Raw genomic sequence first — 16,925 nt, 5'->3', positions numbered from 1 at the left:
ATTTATGCTGTTTCTATGAACTGTATACTATACTAAATGTATACTATGGGTCGACCGATTATCAGATCTGATATTTAGCATTTTTCTGATTATCAGAAACAGTGTTTTAGTGTTGTTGGGTTTTTTTGGTGTTTGTTTTTATCTGATTGCTGATAAATAATTTAATTTAAAAAAGCCCTACTTTGGCTCTGATGCACCATATACTCGGCAAAGTAACTAGAAGCTAAAGTAATCAATTAAATGTACTGGAGTAAAATGTACAATATCTGCCTCAATAATGTAGTGGAGGGGAAGTAAAAGGTAGCAGAAAATGGAAATACTCACGTTAAGTTCAAATCCGTCAAAATTGTACTTGTAGTACATGTAATTACATGTTACATTCCATCACTGCTAATATTCAACTAAATTTCAGAGGTAAATATTGTACATTTTACTCCATCAGATTAAATGATACATCATATGTACAATCAAAAAAATTCTTATGTATTATTATGTATAAAGATGACACTTTTTTGATCCATGAACTACACAAGCTACCTGGCAGTATATTGGCTGAAAAATAAGACCCACCTTTACTATTTGCAGCATTAAAGTGATGTACACATGAATGCATCAATAATCATAATTCAGTAATATATATAACAATACTCTGTACTTTTATTCAAGAACATTTTTTAATCTATGACTTTTACTTGTAATACATTTATTCAGCAAACTGATTTTTTCACTCTAAACACCTTAAAAGGCAGCTACAGAGGCAGGTCATATGTTTTGCCAGTTTTTAGGGCTTTTTAAAAAAATAAATAAAAAAATGTCATTGTTGATCTTCAGTTATTTATTCTTTACTGTTGCATGAAGACAGCACTGCAAGTTCCTATGTAGAAAAACACTTTATTTACAGTCCAACAAATGCAAAAACATATCAAACATCCAAATCCAAAACACACAAATATTTCATTATTCCATTACAAAACCATTCCCAAATAACTTCTATGGTCTGTATGCCGACCCACTGTAGAAATTACACTTAGCAGCTTAAAAAAATAAGTAAGTTTAAAGCTACAATCAGATGTTTAGAGACTAAGGCCTGTAATAAAATAGAAAGAAAAGAAAAATTTAAATTGACCTTCTTATTGTCTCATAACTCAAAATCACATCAGTCACCCTGCAGTTTTTAAAAATAAACAGTTTGTAAATATACATGTAAAATACAAACATTTAGCCGACATCTGGGCCTAGTGTGAACCTGTGCTTTAAATTCCCAGGTAGCAAAAAGTAAAAAAGCGTCTTCAATCCAGTAAATGTAAACAAATCCACCAGTGTGGTAGCCGGAGTCCAGGTAGTGTAACGCTGTACTGTAGGTGCAGACTGAGCCTGGCTGCATCTGTCCACATGATCAGAGACGATCAAGCTGTCTCACTGCTGGCAGACGGAGGGGAGTTGTTTTCCGTCTCGTGGAGGTGCTCTGTGGATTTGAGGACATCAGGGTCTCGTGGACTCACCATCATCTCCTCGCTGTTGCAGTTAACAGGGGAGCCGATCTCTGGTGAGCGGTCGCCGGGCTTCTCTGGAGTGGCCTGCAGGGTGGTGGCCGTGGTGGCGAGTGGCAGGTTCATCATGTACAACATGTTGCCCAAGCGCCTGGACACCTGTGGAGGAATAAAGAGAGTTGAGCTTTATTAGACTAAAGAGTGCTGATTTAATTGCATCTGGAATGATGAACACAATGCAATGTTTGTTTTTTTTTGTGTGTGCAGTTTTTCTTTACCTAAATCAAAGGATCTAAGGGCAGATGATTTGTAGTTTCTGAACCCTAGAAATAAAACTGACTTGATATGGCTTAAAATATAATAGATGATAGACTAGTCTGATCAAAGATGAACAAAGCCCATGAGAAGCTTTACAAAAGTTGCATTTATCAAAGAGGTATTGCGTAGGGTTGCACAGGAATCCATGAGATTTAAAAGTAAAGTAAAACTAGCACACATCCCATCTTCACAGAGTCAAGCTCGACATTTCTTTCTTTTACGACTCAATTGTGGATTTTCAGGGCTCAGTTAGATTTCCTACCTGTGAGCGGATCTTCAGAGCTGGTCCCAGCTTGAGCCCCAGTGTGTCCAGTAGATGCTCCTCTGACAGGAGGGGCAGCGTCTCCCCATCAATCATGTGGTCCTTGAATGTCTACAGAGCGAAATCACACAAGTTTAGACACAACAGAGACACAACAGAAGGAAAATGACGAAAACAAAGAAGAGAGCAGGAACCAACCTGAGCGTATTCTGAACATGTGGGTATACTGTTGATAAAGTTGTAAACATCATTTACTGTCCACTTCCTTATGTCTTCAGACACCTCGTCACCATTTAGAAAGAGATTGGGTGGACCTGGAAACATAGTGACATACACCATTTGTCAGTGCTTTGACATACACATGGAATTATTTTGCTTAAAAAAACAAACAAACAAAACAAAATTAAAAAAACTGTATTCACATGGCGGCCATTTTCTTCTGACAGTGGGAAATATGAAATATGGCTGATGTCTCTTTAGATTTTCTCTATCCATTGTCTTTTTGGATGCTGAATAATCAGGAGGAGGTGAAATAGTAATGATTTGTCAGATTTTTGTCGACTTACGAAATGGAAATCAAAGCCTCCCATGCTGAGATTTTTTTTTTTAAAGCGAACCAACTACCGAAGCTAATGTTAGCACGCTAATACGCCTATTAATTGTTGTTAGCTAATGGACATAGCTAAGGTTAGTATGCTTATACACCCAATAACTGTCAGGTGGACTGTTGAGCAGCTAACTAAACCAACTGACAAAGCTACTGTTAGCATGCTAATACAATCATGAACTGTTATGAAGCTACCTGAACCAACTGACAAAGCTAATGTTAGCATGCTAATAAACCTATTAATTCTTGTATAGCTAACTAAACCAAAGAGAAATGTAATCTTCCCACAATGAGGGTGATGTCAAAGTAAAATGGCTGCCATGTAAATATGGTCAATTGTAATCTATCTTTTGTTTTCTAAACCCACCAGGTGGAAGGAAACCATTTCCAGGGACGGGGAACATGTAAGGCATGCCTGTGAGCGCTCCACCTGTAGAGGGATATATGAATTTCTCCTGGAAAGCCGAACATTGGCTCGATATGTCTTTATCATTTGTGCCGCTGTTGGCCCCGTCTGAGCAGCCATCTTGACTGTTCACGCAGGTTTTACGGAGGCCCGGCTCCCCCTCTTTGTAGTTCTTCCTGCTTCCTGTGGCGAGCTCAGAGTCTATTTTTGCTTGATGGTGCGTCTTGCCGGTGGCACACTCCTCCCCCAGGTCCCCCTTCGCCTCCACCTCCTTCTCCTCCCCTGACGTAGCTCCTGGGCTCTGCTCTACACTTTTATCCTCAGTCTGGCCCTTTAGGTTGGCCACGTGGCTCTCTGCACTCTTGTGAGCCGTAGGCCTCCTCCCGGCCCTGCGTCCCCTCTCTCTGTGCAGCGTGCTGATCGGTGGGTAAGGGCTGGCTGACATGAGGATGCTGTTGGAGTGGAGCTCATCCAGGGTGGGACGGTGGACGAAGACGTCGTGGCCGTCTGGCATGCGCTGACGACCTCTGAATGCCATGTGGTTGGAAGGGTACGACATGGGGTTATCCATTCCCATGAGTCCCTTATGGTGGGCGTTCTCCAGCTCCTTCTGATGCAGGATGGCATTCATCTCCATTCTGAACAGGACAGACGAATATTAGAGAGAAATATTAGACGTATTTATGCAACAGTGCCTTTGTTGAAGCAGAAGGGACTGAATAAAGCCTGATAATGCATGAATTGTCTCTGTTTTTCGTCAAAGTGTGTTGCAGATGGCTGCGTAGGTGGAGCGTCTGCACACTACCTGGCTATATTTTGCTTGTGAATGAGCTCCTGTCGCCGGGCAACTGTTTCGATGGGCTCTGAGGGCAAGAAGCCATAGCCGGCTGAGAGACAAAGAAAAAAAAGAGACACAGGCTGTTAATGCTCATTCACATTCCTTCAGACAGGCTGGGAACTCTTTTAGGCATGAATGTGCATGCTCACCTGCTCCAGGGAAAGCTCTCCCAGGCAGGACATTGGCATGCGGAGGTAGAGGTGGACCCAGGTGAGGTCCCATGTGCATCTGTCTGGCATCGGATGGTACCATCTCGGAGGGGGGAACCAGATCCCTGATGACAGAGTGCATGAAAAATCAGTCATCTAAACATGATGTGAAGAGGCTGCTTTAATAACTGCTGTTTTGTCAGTGATTATTTCATTATGTCCTCATCACAAAGCAGCACAGTCGCCTGAATATAAGTTGTTTTAAAAGCAGTTTTATAAGTTAGTCAGAATCATATGGCGACCTCTAGTGGCTGCAGTAATTATTCCGGCAGGAAAGGAGGAAGTTGGGTAAAGCAGTATAAAGAACGGCACGTTTGTAGAGGGAGGAAGCGGAATGGAAGTTATTATAACTTACTAAAAAAGTAAAGTTACGCCATGACCATTCAGTTGAAGTTACATAACATGTTTTCCTAAACCTAACCAAACTAAATGTCCTTTAAACTTTACATCGTGCAGAAAAGTGCATCAGATTTGGCCCTCGAACACGTCTTCTTCACCTGCACCTGACAATTCTCGGGGGTTTTCTTTACCAGAGAGCTACTGTTTCAGGTTTAAGAGTGAATTCAGGTACAGACCTTTCCATGAAGCGAGGTTCGAACTGAGCCGGGACCCCCTGCAACCTCTGCTGCCCCTGGGCGAGGATCTGTGGAGCCATGGCCATCTGGTTCCTCATTATCATCTCTTGCCTCTGCCTCAGCTCTGCAGGAGAAGACAAGAGCCCAACAGGTCACAGAGGAGCCGAAGCTAACAACACCTGAGACATGCACTGACTGTGAAAGCTGAGAGACTGAAGCAGGAAGAATCGATACGAGGAACACAAGGTCAGGAAGTTGGTTTGACTTGTTAGAAGCTCAAATTCAGACAATTTAAAGGATTCGTATTGTAAGGATTTACATTGTTCAATTAGTCTCGGACTCCTGATTTATTTTTCTGTCCTTATGCTGCATCGTCTCCTCTGTGTTTTTGTTTCTTACCGCCAGCTGACATGCCGTTGACCAGACGGTACCAGTGCTTCTCATCCAAAGCCCCCTGCTCTCCCAGCGCTGTCATCTTCCTCAGCTGCTCCCGTGGGGTCATGTCACACACAACCTTTGACCTCAACCTGAATCCTGCAGAAGTTGAAAAAGAGAGTAAAATCAAAACGATGCTGCTATTATACTGAATGACATTTTGTTGCTATGAAGTATAAACGTGATGATGGGTGGATGTGGTTGTTTTCTAATGTCTGATTTCCACCACTAGAGGGCAGCAAAACTCTACACATTACAGAGCTGTTGATAGTTACTGAACTTTGTGCTTTCATGTCATTTTCCCAAAAGAAGATTATGTAAATGTACCAAAAATACCAACATACATACCAATATATTATTCTACCAATCAAAAATTAAGTTTAATAGCAGAAAGGATTGTTTTTTTTTTTGTTTTTTTAAAACCAGAGCTATGACAATGAAATATCCTTACTGAGATCAGAACATATTGAACAGACATAAGCTCTTAATATGGGATCTGTGCACACACATGCACAGACACTTCATTCATTCTCTGACCTTTGATCCTAACTCTTACCTCCACCTTAGTATTAAGCATCTTAAACCAACCTTAACCCTTTACCCTCACCGTAACCTAAACCTAATCCTTAACTTAATTTAACACCTAAATCCAAATCCTAACCCATTAAAACATGAAGAACAGCAGAAATTGTCCTTGATTTGGAGGATTTTTCCTCATCCCTCTGTCCTTGCAGGCATATTTGGTCCTCGTATGTATAGTAACAAATGTAGAGACACACACACATACACACACCAAATGGCCACATTGTTCTTGGCTGAGGCAGCAGCTTGTGTACACAACCGCAATCGACTTAGACACCTCGCAATTAGCCTTCTACACGCCAGAAATCCCATTACAAAATATGATACTGTAAACGACGGCGCAATAATCCAGTTCTGCTAATCCAGGACCAATATGCTCCTGATTACATGAATCTGAAGCTTCACTACTCAAGTTTCACCATCCACCTCTTCATATTGCAGTTCCAGTGCTCGTATGAGTCTTTTATATAGATCATAATTGTATTTTATGGACGTTTTTGTCAGTTTTCTTGAACATGTGCGAACTGTGCACATGTACTCGTGCACATTTCTTCTTCCGTCCCCTCCCCCAGACAAATTCTGCCATAAGATTTGCCCCGAGGCCTTGTGCATTATCCACAGTCACTCAAGTTCCCTCTGAAGCCCATCTAATCTGAGGGCTGTAATCCGCCTATTAGCCCTGCAACAGTCTGCTAGCTGCATCTGCTGACCTGCCTGCAGACCGCCCTGCTGGCCCGTCCAACCCCCATCCCCACCTTCCCAGGCCCCTGCTCCCCCCCAGGATCCTATTAGCTAAGTCCTGGCTATACAGCACTTTAAAGGGATGTGTTGGAGGTAATCCGCACGTTTAGAGTTTTACCCTCAGCAAACCTTGCCTGTAAGCATCCCGGACAATACACCCTAAGTGCTAAGCCTATTAGCCTCCATTAGCTCCCAGGATGTCCTAAAAACACCTTGGGGATAAATCTGGGGACGCAATCGGTTTATGTGGAGCTATGTGGTGCGAACACATGCACCCTGCCTCCACCTACTTCTCTGCCAATGTCACAGCAGCTAGCATCAGCAACTGAGAAGAAATGTATTTCAACATTTATGTCACCGTAAGTCCCAAGTGGGCACTAAGCACTAAGCCTCTGGGCCTTGTGTGATATATGGTCGCCTTCACATTCTCTCATGTAGGAATTAACGATTCACACTTTCGTGTGTTCGTTTTTCAGGATGATTAGTGCAGTTTGAGTGGATGAGCAGTTTACACACTTGGTGATTAAATCTTGGCAAAATGTAAACAAAGCAATATGTTTGATCCCTGAAAATATCACAATCTGTGACAGGCTGTTAGCACCAGATTGTGCCTCCCATGTATCAGCATTACATTCAATCACACAGCATCTCGTTTCATCAGAAATGAAAATGCTTTGATCTTTAAAAAACACATTGGAAGAGATTTCCAGAATCCTCAAAGACTCCTCGAACTACATGGAGGAAAATATATTCAGCCTGCTGTATGATAACAAGGATTTTTTAACAGTTTCTAAAGTTCTGACTGTGTTTGAAGCCAAATATTGACACTGACATGTTGGAAGCAAACATCAATAGATACTAATGAGTTTATTTAATGTGTTACATTGTTTGGGACTTGGCTGGGTGAGCTAATATAAGAGATAAGCTAAAAACAATTCACTTTCCAGCTTCCATCTTTGTTTGTAACTTGAGAAGCTGCTCAAAAATCTGTTTTATCGTTCAGAGGACAGAATATTTTAAAAGTGTTAGTGACACCTTATAATAACCATCATTAATACATGGCACATTTATAGGTAATCAAACTTTAGACAACTTCCCCCCCTAGCGTTTCCAGTCGGCATTATTGTTGACGCTGCTGTTGCGACGACAACTGGATCGTTTCAGTTTTCCTTTAGAGTCGCAAACAACAACATCACAGGACAAAATACGAGTTTATTCAGTCATGTAGTCTATAATAGAAATGGATCGTCAGCTAACCCTCCTCGTCCCGGGTGACCACGTGCCCGGTGGCTGACAAATGAAGTAGTGATATCGAGTTTTATAGGGAACCAGTGTGAATGCAGATGGTTTCATTACATTGTGCGATCAACATTTACTTCATAATGAAAGAAAACAAGAAAATATTGCCAGTTTAATAGTTATTTCGCTGTTAACAAACAATGAAATGCTTTATAAAACATTTATTAAGTAGGTGTAAATGTTTATTAACATCAGATGCAACTTTATAATGGCCATCTAAATAATGTTAATAGATGAACTACACAGTATTTATTGACTTTTTAAAAAAGTCTTTTAAACAGTTGCAACTTTACATAAACAGCTGCTTAATAAATGGTTTATAAAGACTTTATTTATTTATAAATAGTGAAATAACTATTATCTAAAGTTTAATTAACTCAAATTCGACCCTTTGTCAATGATGGTGAGTATTAAGTGTTACCAAGACTCTTAAATAGCTTTACAACAAGGGAAAGTGCCGGGTATTTGTTGTTTATGTAAAATCATATGCATCTTAAAGGTGCACTATGTAGCTTTGGGAAAGAAATTCAAACTTGGAAAGGTAAATATTTACAATATTTAGAAATGTTTATTTGATGAATATCTACCTGTAACTGAACAAACAGGCTGTGCTCAGAACGAAATATGGTCTGAAGAACGCTGTTTGACGCTAGAAATTTGGCACGGTCCGACAAATCTTAACAAAGTGAAATAGTACAGTTTGTTTATTCACTTTATAAGTCATTAAAAAAAAATCAATCAATAGTGCACCTTTAATGGTGATACATGAGAAGTGGGGCTCAGATTGAGGGAACTTCAGAGGAATCCTTCATAAGGCGCGTTCAATCATAGCTAACTCTTTGATTAGCATTTCTTTTAAGTCTCTTAAGTGAAGTTGTCGCCTGTGACTTAACTGCTGTGAACACATGTTCACACCTGACGTCTTTGGCAGCCACAGACCCTCACATGGAAATTTTTTAGGCGGCTTCGGCGTTTTTTTGCGAGTGAAACTGTCATTACGGGTGAGCCCGGAAAACTCTTGTCATATTTCCTTAACGAGCAGGGGTCACACCCCAGCTGCCAAATCCGAGGATTGGAGTCCTTGGATTTGCTGTTGCCTGGTTAATCTCATTACAAGAATGAATTAAAGGGAAAAATTGCTGACGACTTAGATGGAGCCCTGAGGAGGTCATATCAGACAAGACAGAAGTATTGTCTAGTCCTCCCTAATCCTCCCCCAACACAACAAACACATGCTGAAGCCATGTATGTTCTGTCGGTTACATGGAGCAGATTAGATTTTATGTGTCATAAGTGGAGAGTTGCAGGTTGTATTGATTTAGCTGTGGTGTCGTTAGTTCAAAAAAAGGATGCTGACGAACAGGATAATGTCAAATCAACAGAAGTATAAAGAAATATAAAGCGTAATGTGGATGCAACTAATCACGGCAGGCCGATTCATTATGTATTTTAGCATTATTTTCATGTTATTACAGAATCTGGGCTAATTATTAGGTTAATTATACAGATCTCAAGGCTGCTCATCTAATCGCATTGGCCTTTAGATTAATCACTTACTGAGGGATCAGCAGCCTTTTCTGCACTTTACTGCCTGCAATATGCATGACGAGAGTTACCACTTGAGAGTTTTGCATTTTTATACAATCGTGTTGCAAATATTCAGCAGCGTGCATGAATTTTAAAGTTGCGACTGCAACCGCAAACTGAGGTATCAGACTCATCGTATGTCAAACTCAGTAGATTTTGTGCTTTTACAAGAATAACTGCAGCGTAAATGTGACTAACGAACCAAATTACAACCTTAACAAATCAGACATGTTGAAAGAGGAAGTTTTTAATTGACTTACCTTCAAGTTTGCAGCAGTAAACACAGCCTGGATCTGGTTTTGTCCCAAATAAGTTCAAAAATATGAAGAAAGAAAACCCTTGGCGAGCTCACAGGACCTGTCTCTCCACTGTCCCTCGTTCCCTTCCAACTAAATGGCCTCCCACTAACCAGCCAACTGGTCTGAGCGCAATCTGCTGCCAGCTAACTGCCTTAACTAAAAAAGACCTTTTAAATACCGATTCATTTCATCTCCATTAGATGGCCTTATCTCCTGCAGTAAGCCCTCCCTGTCCTGACATCACTGTGATCTCCCATCCAACTGCTTGCCGCACCTTGCAACTGAAGTGTAATTACTGAAGCAGCACTGGTCCTAAGCGTGGAGTGCTAAACCTCTTTCAACGTTTACCTCACTAATCCCTTGTTAGCACTTTAGACCACAGTTAAGACACCTAAATGCTTAGCTTCCTTTTCCAGTTGCAAAATGGCCAACCCCTGTTTATCCGCCCTGCGGCCACATGCAGAGGAGCTACATGATGCTGGTGGTAGACTGTAAAAATCCAGCAGATCAGTCTTGTTTTTGTTTTTCTTCACATGTCTAGTTTGGGTGTCAGGGGTATTGTACTCCCCAGGGTGCCACAGGGTTTGACCCAAACATGCTTCGTGGTAATTTGCTAGAAATCCGACTAAATGTTGAACGGATCATCCTCTCAGACCTCTTAATCTGACAGTTTGTGCTCACCAACCGCTTACAGCCTGGGCCTGCACTCTTTTGAATGAAGTTTATTTTTAATGCATGGTGGGCAGTAAGGAGCGCACGATTGGCGGGCTGAGCGGTAATTTTGTTAAACAGCAGACGCGATAAGAAGGGGGGCAGCCAAGAGCTCCCGGAGAGTCGAGTCAACGTAGAGGTCAACGCGAGCCGTGTTGTTTACGAGATACATACGCACACACTCAGGTGTACCTGGATAAAACTAATGTAGTCTAATCCTGCAAAAATCCCTCCTTCATGAAGGTTATGATGCACAGTTTTCAGCCAGAGTTCGCTGACACCAAACCATGAGTCTAAGTACCCGCGATGCAGCTTCTCCGTAAATTTCTTTTAGGATTATTTAACTTTAAATCAATTCAGTTATGTTTTATTTCCCAATTATTGAGAAGAATATGGATCTGTGGAGCCTTACGAACCTGCCAGCTCAAGTTTATTCGGTCAGACAGATCATACGTCTGGACCCCTCCCGTTCAGACAGATTTACCTGGTTTTATTGACGGGCCAATCACAACCGTTCATTTAATATGGGGCAGGTTCTGATACGATGAATGACACAGGTCCAGTATTGAACAGTCACATGTCACACGTCTCGCTGCTCTCATTGGTTGCAGGTCTATCCGATTGCGCCCAGTCTGCAGGTCGGTCCGGTGCAACTCACCGTTTGCATGAAACTCAGATCGAACTGTCCAACCAGGAAGTGCTGATCAAATATGAATCAATCTTCTGTCTGTTTTCAGAAACACATTTTAGTGTTCTGTCCAGCTGTAATCAGAGAAACTTTGGGACCAGACCCAGCTCTCCAGCTGTTTTTGTAGTGACCAAAGCATCCAAAACATGATGTATTCCTAAACCTAACCATGTGTTTTTTGTGCCTAAAACTGCTGAGAACTGAGAATTGCATCCAATTGTGTCTAGAAGCATTTTGGTAGGCGCCCATTGAAAACAAAACACCCCCTGGACATTGAAAATGAAGGCTACAGACTAGTATGCAGTTACGAATTAGTCTAGCCGTGCCAGGCTAGTAACCTCCGGCCAGGTTGCCAAATTTCTAGGAAAATACTTTTTTGATTTGGTTGTTGTTTGACAATGAAGACATCAACTCCCATGATCCCACACTACTTCACAACGTCAGCAAACTACAATCTTTTGGTGCGTGCCAATGCAAGTCAGAAGTTTAAAATTCAGTCATGGGGGTATTTCTGACTTCCAATCTAAAATCGTTCCGCTGCATCTGCTCGGAAAAACATGGACGCTCGCTTCAAACAAGTGTTTGAATGGCAGGTATGTGAACTTCACAAACAACTACAGCAGCTGATTTAACAGTTAAGGGCACTTAAAAAAAGACAAGACTTCTTTTGAACACTGATCAACTGAATGAAAGTGAAAATGACAACTACAAATTGTATTTGCTGCACGTTTCACAAACAAACACTATGAAGAAAAAAGGCCATGTGGATCTTACCTTAGTTTCCGACTCAGAATTCTGTCTTGGATGGTCGTTTCGTTGCACTTTCCACGTCGGAGGTGGTTTTTTCCAACTTCTGAGTGCAACGGAACGCACCATTAGTTTTAATTGTTTTCACTGAGAGACCCCTGGTGGTTGAAGTTACATACTGTGTTTTTAATTATCAAGCGCAACAGAGACACAAACATGGATTGACACACAAGACTTGATTTCTGCTGAAGGAACAAAGCTCTTGCTTGACTGAGCCTTTCTGCACATGCCCCCCTATAAGTTCTGTGCATCCAGAAAGTGGATGGTCTGTGTCATGTGTGAGTTTGTTGCCTAAAGGAGCTTTTTGTAGAGTTTATTCCTATTCGTGAATAAACTGGATGTTCCTTTGACAAAGTAGCCAGGGTGTGTATATATTTTATCTGCTCACAGAAAAATGAAGGTGCTGACTGGACCATTTTCAGGAAAGTTGACCCAACTGCTTCAGCAAAGAACCAGTCAATGATCAGTCAATCAATACAAATCTTTTTTTTAAAATTAATTCAATTACATACATAGTATGAAAAATATCCAATGAACCAATTGGCCCAACACAAAACACAATATTAAAGTATACTAAAATTATGTAAACATAAATGAACATTTTCATGAGCGTCCCCTACAAACGTGGTGAGCTATAGCAGCTGTGTGTTTGTCGGTTGACAGTTTTTCCTGAAAAGAGACTAATAAAGGACTTAGGAATTAAGAGAACTGAGCATTAGGACATCTAAACCGCTAATTTAAGAGTCTCCTGGGTGTAAGCTTTTTATAAGGGATTTCTGTCCGTCTTGCTTGCACTCAGCATTATAGAGTCACAGTGAGGCGAAGGGATCAGAGCAGGTTTAACCTCGAGAAACAGCCCCGGCTATAAACTCACCGGGTCAGTATAAACAGCCAACACCGTCCATCTTCTAATTACACTAGCAGTCTGGTCTCCGGATCACCAGCACGTCCTGTGTTCTTCGACATCAACAAGAATGACAACTGTGCCAAAGCTGTAATCCCTCAGAGATGGAAGCATTACGTCTTTTACGCTTTGAAAGCTTGTTTAGGTCTTGATTACCGCGAGATCCCAGGTAGTAGGATTCGTCAGGATCAGGAATCCCTGAAATAACTGGAAAAGCTTCAGGAAACACCAACGGACACAGTGAATGTCTTATATGAGGACTTGCTCAACAAATACAGTGAAAAATGTGCTATTTAATATGTTTTGTCATCATTAATAAATGTAGAGAAGTCATCATTCTGCATCATTCTTGATTTCAAGTGTAATTTCTCTTCTTTTCAAGGAAATGAAGCTCTTTTAGTGAGATCCTTGAGGTAAAGTACAGGCAGGTACTCTCCTGCTGAAGTAGTCTGAACTAGTCTGCATCAATAAAAGAAGAACATCTTGTTCTGTGTCTCTGTGTCTCAGTCTGAAGTGGGCTGATCTGAGGCAAAAGGACTCCTGCTGCAAAATGTTTTACCATGTGCTTCGTAGAAAATGACAAAAGAATTAGAAATAAAAAGAGAAATGATTAGCAGAGCCTTTGGTACGATATCTAAGGCTGTTAAATATAAATCACTGGAGTTGGCATCACCTTTATCATTGGATTCATTCATGTTTGGATTCATTCATTAACTTGTGAGTCTGTGAGGTTGTGCCAGCTCTCACACACGAGACACTTTTCACACGCTCTCACGCCACACGCTCCGTTTCTCCTGCAGTGAAAAACAAATTTATGACTGATAAAACAGGACGAGACAGCATCTCAACAGCAGCACAGTGCAGCGGAAAGTTATTACAAAGCGACAAAGATACAAATATGCAATTTGTTCCCATGCATCCTGCTCAGAGTCATCTCAGTCAGCATCTCTGCCTGTTGTCTGGCACCGACTGACTCAGGCAGGAGGAGCAGAAGGTGAGGCTCGTGTCTGTCGCTCTGAAACTTTCTCATGTTTTTAGGTTGGGATGCCGACTGCAAAATCATTGTGCTCATTACAGAAATCAAGTATTATAACAAGTAGAAGCAAGCCTCATGAAAATCCTTCATGAAAGAATATTATGATACATGTTAACAGGACAAAGTGTGAACATCAGGCTTCTATCCAGAGCTCAAAGCTCGTTTTATGTTTCCATCCCATGCTTTGCCTTTTCGGGAAGAAAACAGCACAGAGATCATTTCAAAAGTCTGTTTTGTTTATGCCTTAAATATATTTGGTTGTATGATTTTATTTTGCTTTCATCCTCTGAGTATAAATGCTTTGATGCAGAAATCTTACATATTAAACTATATTAAACTCTTAGGGAGGGTTGTTGAAATATTTTAATCTGGACCAAAGTGGTGGACTGATCAATATTACCATCCAAAAAGATGCTTTAACAATTTACCATAGTCCATTTTTTCTAAATCAACTAACAGGATATGAATAATTGTTAGTTCTCCAAATATTTGCTTGAATTGAAACAGCGGCCGCGGTCTGTGTACTACACTAACCTGTCAATCATCTCTTTGCTATCAGAGGCCTCTTTAAACACCAAATATCATGTGAACAGGTGCCAATTCTCACGTCATTTTTTCAAAACAGCCTCACATGTAAACAGGCAGGAGGGGCTGCAGGAGACACGAGACTGATCTATAAAAACACCTTCAAAACTCAGAACTTCACTGCTACCCAGTAATACAGGTGAGCAGGAGGCAGGTGTGAGTCTCCACCAGAGTCTCTTTGTGTGAATGTCTAAATGAATTAAGATTATTAATGTAATTTTATAAAATACAGTAAGTTTTGTCCTCCCTGCAGGTTATGAAGAGAAGATGAATGCCATCCAGGTGATTTCCCTCGCTCTGCTGTCCGTCCTGGCAGCCAACGCTCAGGTCATCATGCCAGGAAGATGCCCGAAGCCTGCACTTCAGGAGAACTTTGATGCTGCGAAGGTGAAAACCAAACCTTTGAATTTACTTTAATACAGTCTGTATTTAATATTTCTATTCAAACTAGGCCATCGAGATTGACAAATTATCCCACTTAACATAAATTACCACGGACAGTAACTTAATTTCATGCTCTTATATCCGTCACACTTCCTCTGCAGTACCTCGGTACCTGGTATGATATCCAGAGACTCCCACACAGCTTCCAGAAGGGCGAGTGCAGCACTGCCACCTACAGCCTGAAGAGCCCGGGAGTCGTCGGTGTCCTCAACAGGGAGCTGCTGTAAGTCCTCCACCCGCATCCATCATGAATCTGACAAGAGTTTTGTCATTCGGTCATGAAGGTGTCTGTTTTCTGAACATACAAGTATAGTTTTCATATATGTAGTTTTGCGTGGTATTTTTTGTGTTAATTTTTATTCTCTATATATTGAGGAAATATACCAGTTATTGTCTTTTTTCATCTATTGTTCATCATATAGTGATAACCATATGTTTCTAAAAAATATATTATCTAGAAATATATGCAAAGTATGTTTTAAGTAATAGATTTTTAAATACACATCATACATATACAGTATAATATTGTATTTTGGAATATATTCTAGAAGGAAAATTACGATATATTGGCATATATTGTCAAATACATGTGAACTCCTTCTATATTTAATTGTATTTTTAATGCATTACATTATATTTTTCAATGTATGTCAATATAAAGTTGTTTTGGCTTCTAAAATGTACTTTTTTGACTTACAGCTATAAAACATACAGGTTTTATGGCACAAACATTGCTTGTATCATCTTTGATTCCTCATAATATAATACGTTTTTTCAGTCACTTGCACTATGAAGTTCGACTGATTGATAAATCTGGTGGTAAAACTATCAGCTTAAGGAAAACATTTCAAAATAGGAATATTCTCCCAATAAATTACTGTAAATCCAAATATTTACAAGCGCTTGAACTGAGTCAGATGGTTTTTCTGCTGGTTGTCACTTTTTCTAATTGTATATTTTTACCATCTGTGTTTTGTTTCAGTGCTGATGGGACCATTAACTCCATCAGCGGCTCTGCCATGGCTAAGGACCCCTCTCAGCCTGCCAAGCTGTCCGTCTCCTTCTTTGAGCGTAAGAAGCTCTAATTTAATACAAACACACAAAAACACCCTTTCCAACACTTTAAACTGCAGTTAAGCTTTGTCTTTAACAAAACTGTAGATGTAGAGCATTTTTAAAACTGACAATTATCAGAGCTAACATTTTACTTTACACCTGCAGACGCTCCCCCTGCCCCTTACTGGGTGCTGTCCACCGACTACGACAACTACTCTCTGGTCTACAGCTGCACCGACCTCGGCGTGCTGCATGTGGAGTTTGCCTGGATCATGAGCAGGCAGCCCACCATGCCTGAGGAGACCCTGGAGGAGCTGCAGGGCACCCTGTCCTCCATCGGAGTCAGAGTGGACAAGCTGCTTTCCTCCAACCAGGATCCAGTTTACTGCAGCGCCATGCACCAGTAAACAGACTGAGACAGACCTGATTGAGCCTCATGCAAAGTCAATGCAATAAACCTATTTAAACAACACTGCAGGTTTTTGTGACTTTTATGTGGCCTCTGTGGTGATGTGATGTATTCATCAATGTTGATAACTGATTGTTTTTTACAGTGCTGTTTTTGCTTCCCTGATCCTGTCCTTAATGACCCGTCTGAAGTGCCTGCTTAACAGCAGATGTAATATGCCGCTAAATGTACAACAGTGGCTTTTCTCTACACTCTTCATTCATTTTTCAAGTATTTAAAGTATCTTTAACCGTCTACTTACGCTTGTAACCAAATCCCATGCAGTGTAAGTTGCACGTTATTGTATAATTAGCGACGATTTCTCATTTTTTGGCTGTCAAATGCATTAGCCTCACTGCACGCTCAAATTTAAAAATCAAAATCAAAGATGAAACCGGTGTCATACCATCAAAGAAAACACATCCTTCTTTACTTTAGGTCCCCTCCATTTAGCATTTATATACAAGCATTTGATTAATAGTAGTAGTAGTGAAGTAAGCAGATGTAACTGTTTATTTTTGCATTTATTAAACGCTATAACTTCAGTGGAGGCTAAACTGATGACGTTAGAGTAAATGTTGTAATTGTAATGATATTA

General features: G+C 40.7%; 2 protein-coding genes across 2 annotated transcripts; one reads left to right on the top strand and one right to left on the bottom strand.

Moving 5' to 3' along the window:
- Nucleotides 1–937: 937 nt before the first annotated feature.
- On the bottom strand, nt 938–5,207 carry samd7 (sterile alpha motif domain containing 7; the record flags this gene model as incomplete). Its single annotated transcript, XM_084370214.1, has 8 exons — nt 938–1,649; nt 2,071–2,181; nt 2,269–2,384; nt 3,045–3,721; nt 3,889–3,970; nt 4,071–4,195; nt 4,706–4,829; nt 5,105–5,207. 8 exons carry the CDS (start codon nt 5,205–5,207, stop codon nt 1,407–1,409), a joined length of 1,581 nt encoding a protein of 526 aa, XP_084226340.1. The 3' UTR covers nt 938–1,406.
- Nucleotides 5,208–14,646: 9,439 nt separating this feature from the next.
- On the top strand, nt 14,647–16,286 carry LOC311266303 (apolipoprotein D-like; the record flags this gene model as incomplete). Its single annotated transcript, XM_084368594.1, has 4 exons — nt 14,647–14,766; nt 14,925–15,046; nt 15,806–15,894; nt 16,045–16,286. The coding sequence occupies 4 exons, from the start codon at nt 14,647–14,649 to the stop codon at nt 16,284–16,286; spliced, it is 573 nt and encodes a 190-aa protein (XP_084224720.1).
- Between the last annotated feature and the right edge of the window lie 639 nt (nt 16,287–16,925).

The sequence above is a fragment of the Pagrus pagrus genome (assembly GCF_965226575.1).
Source record: "Pagrus pagrus genome assembly, chromosome: 12".
Classification (NCBI taxonomy): Eukaryota; Metazoa; Chordata; class Actinopteri; order Spariformes; family Sparidae; genus Pagrus; species Pagrus pagrus.
The sequence above is the reverse complement of the archived record's forward strand: the minus strand, read 5'-3'. Positions and strand labels throughout refer to the sequence as shown.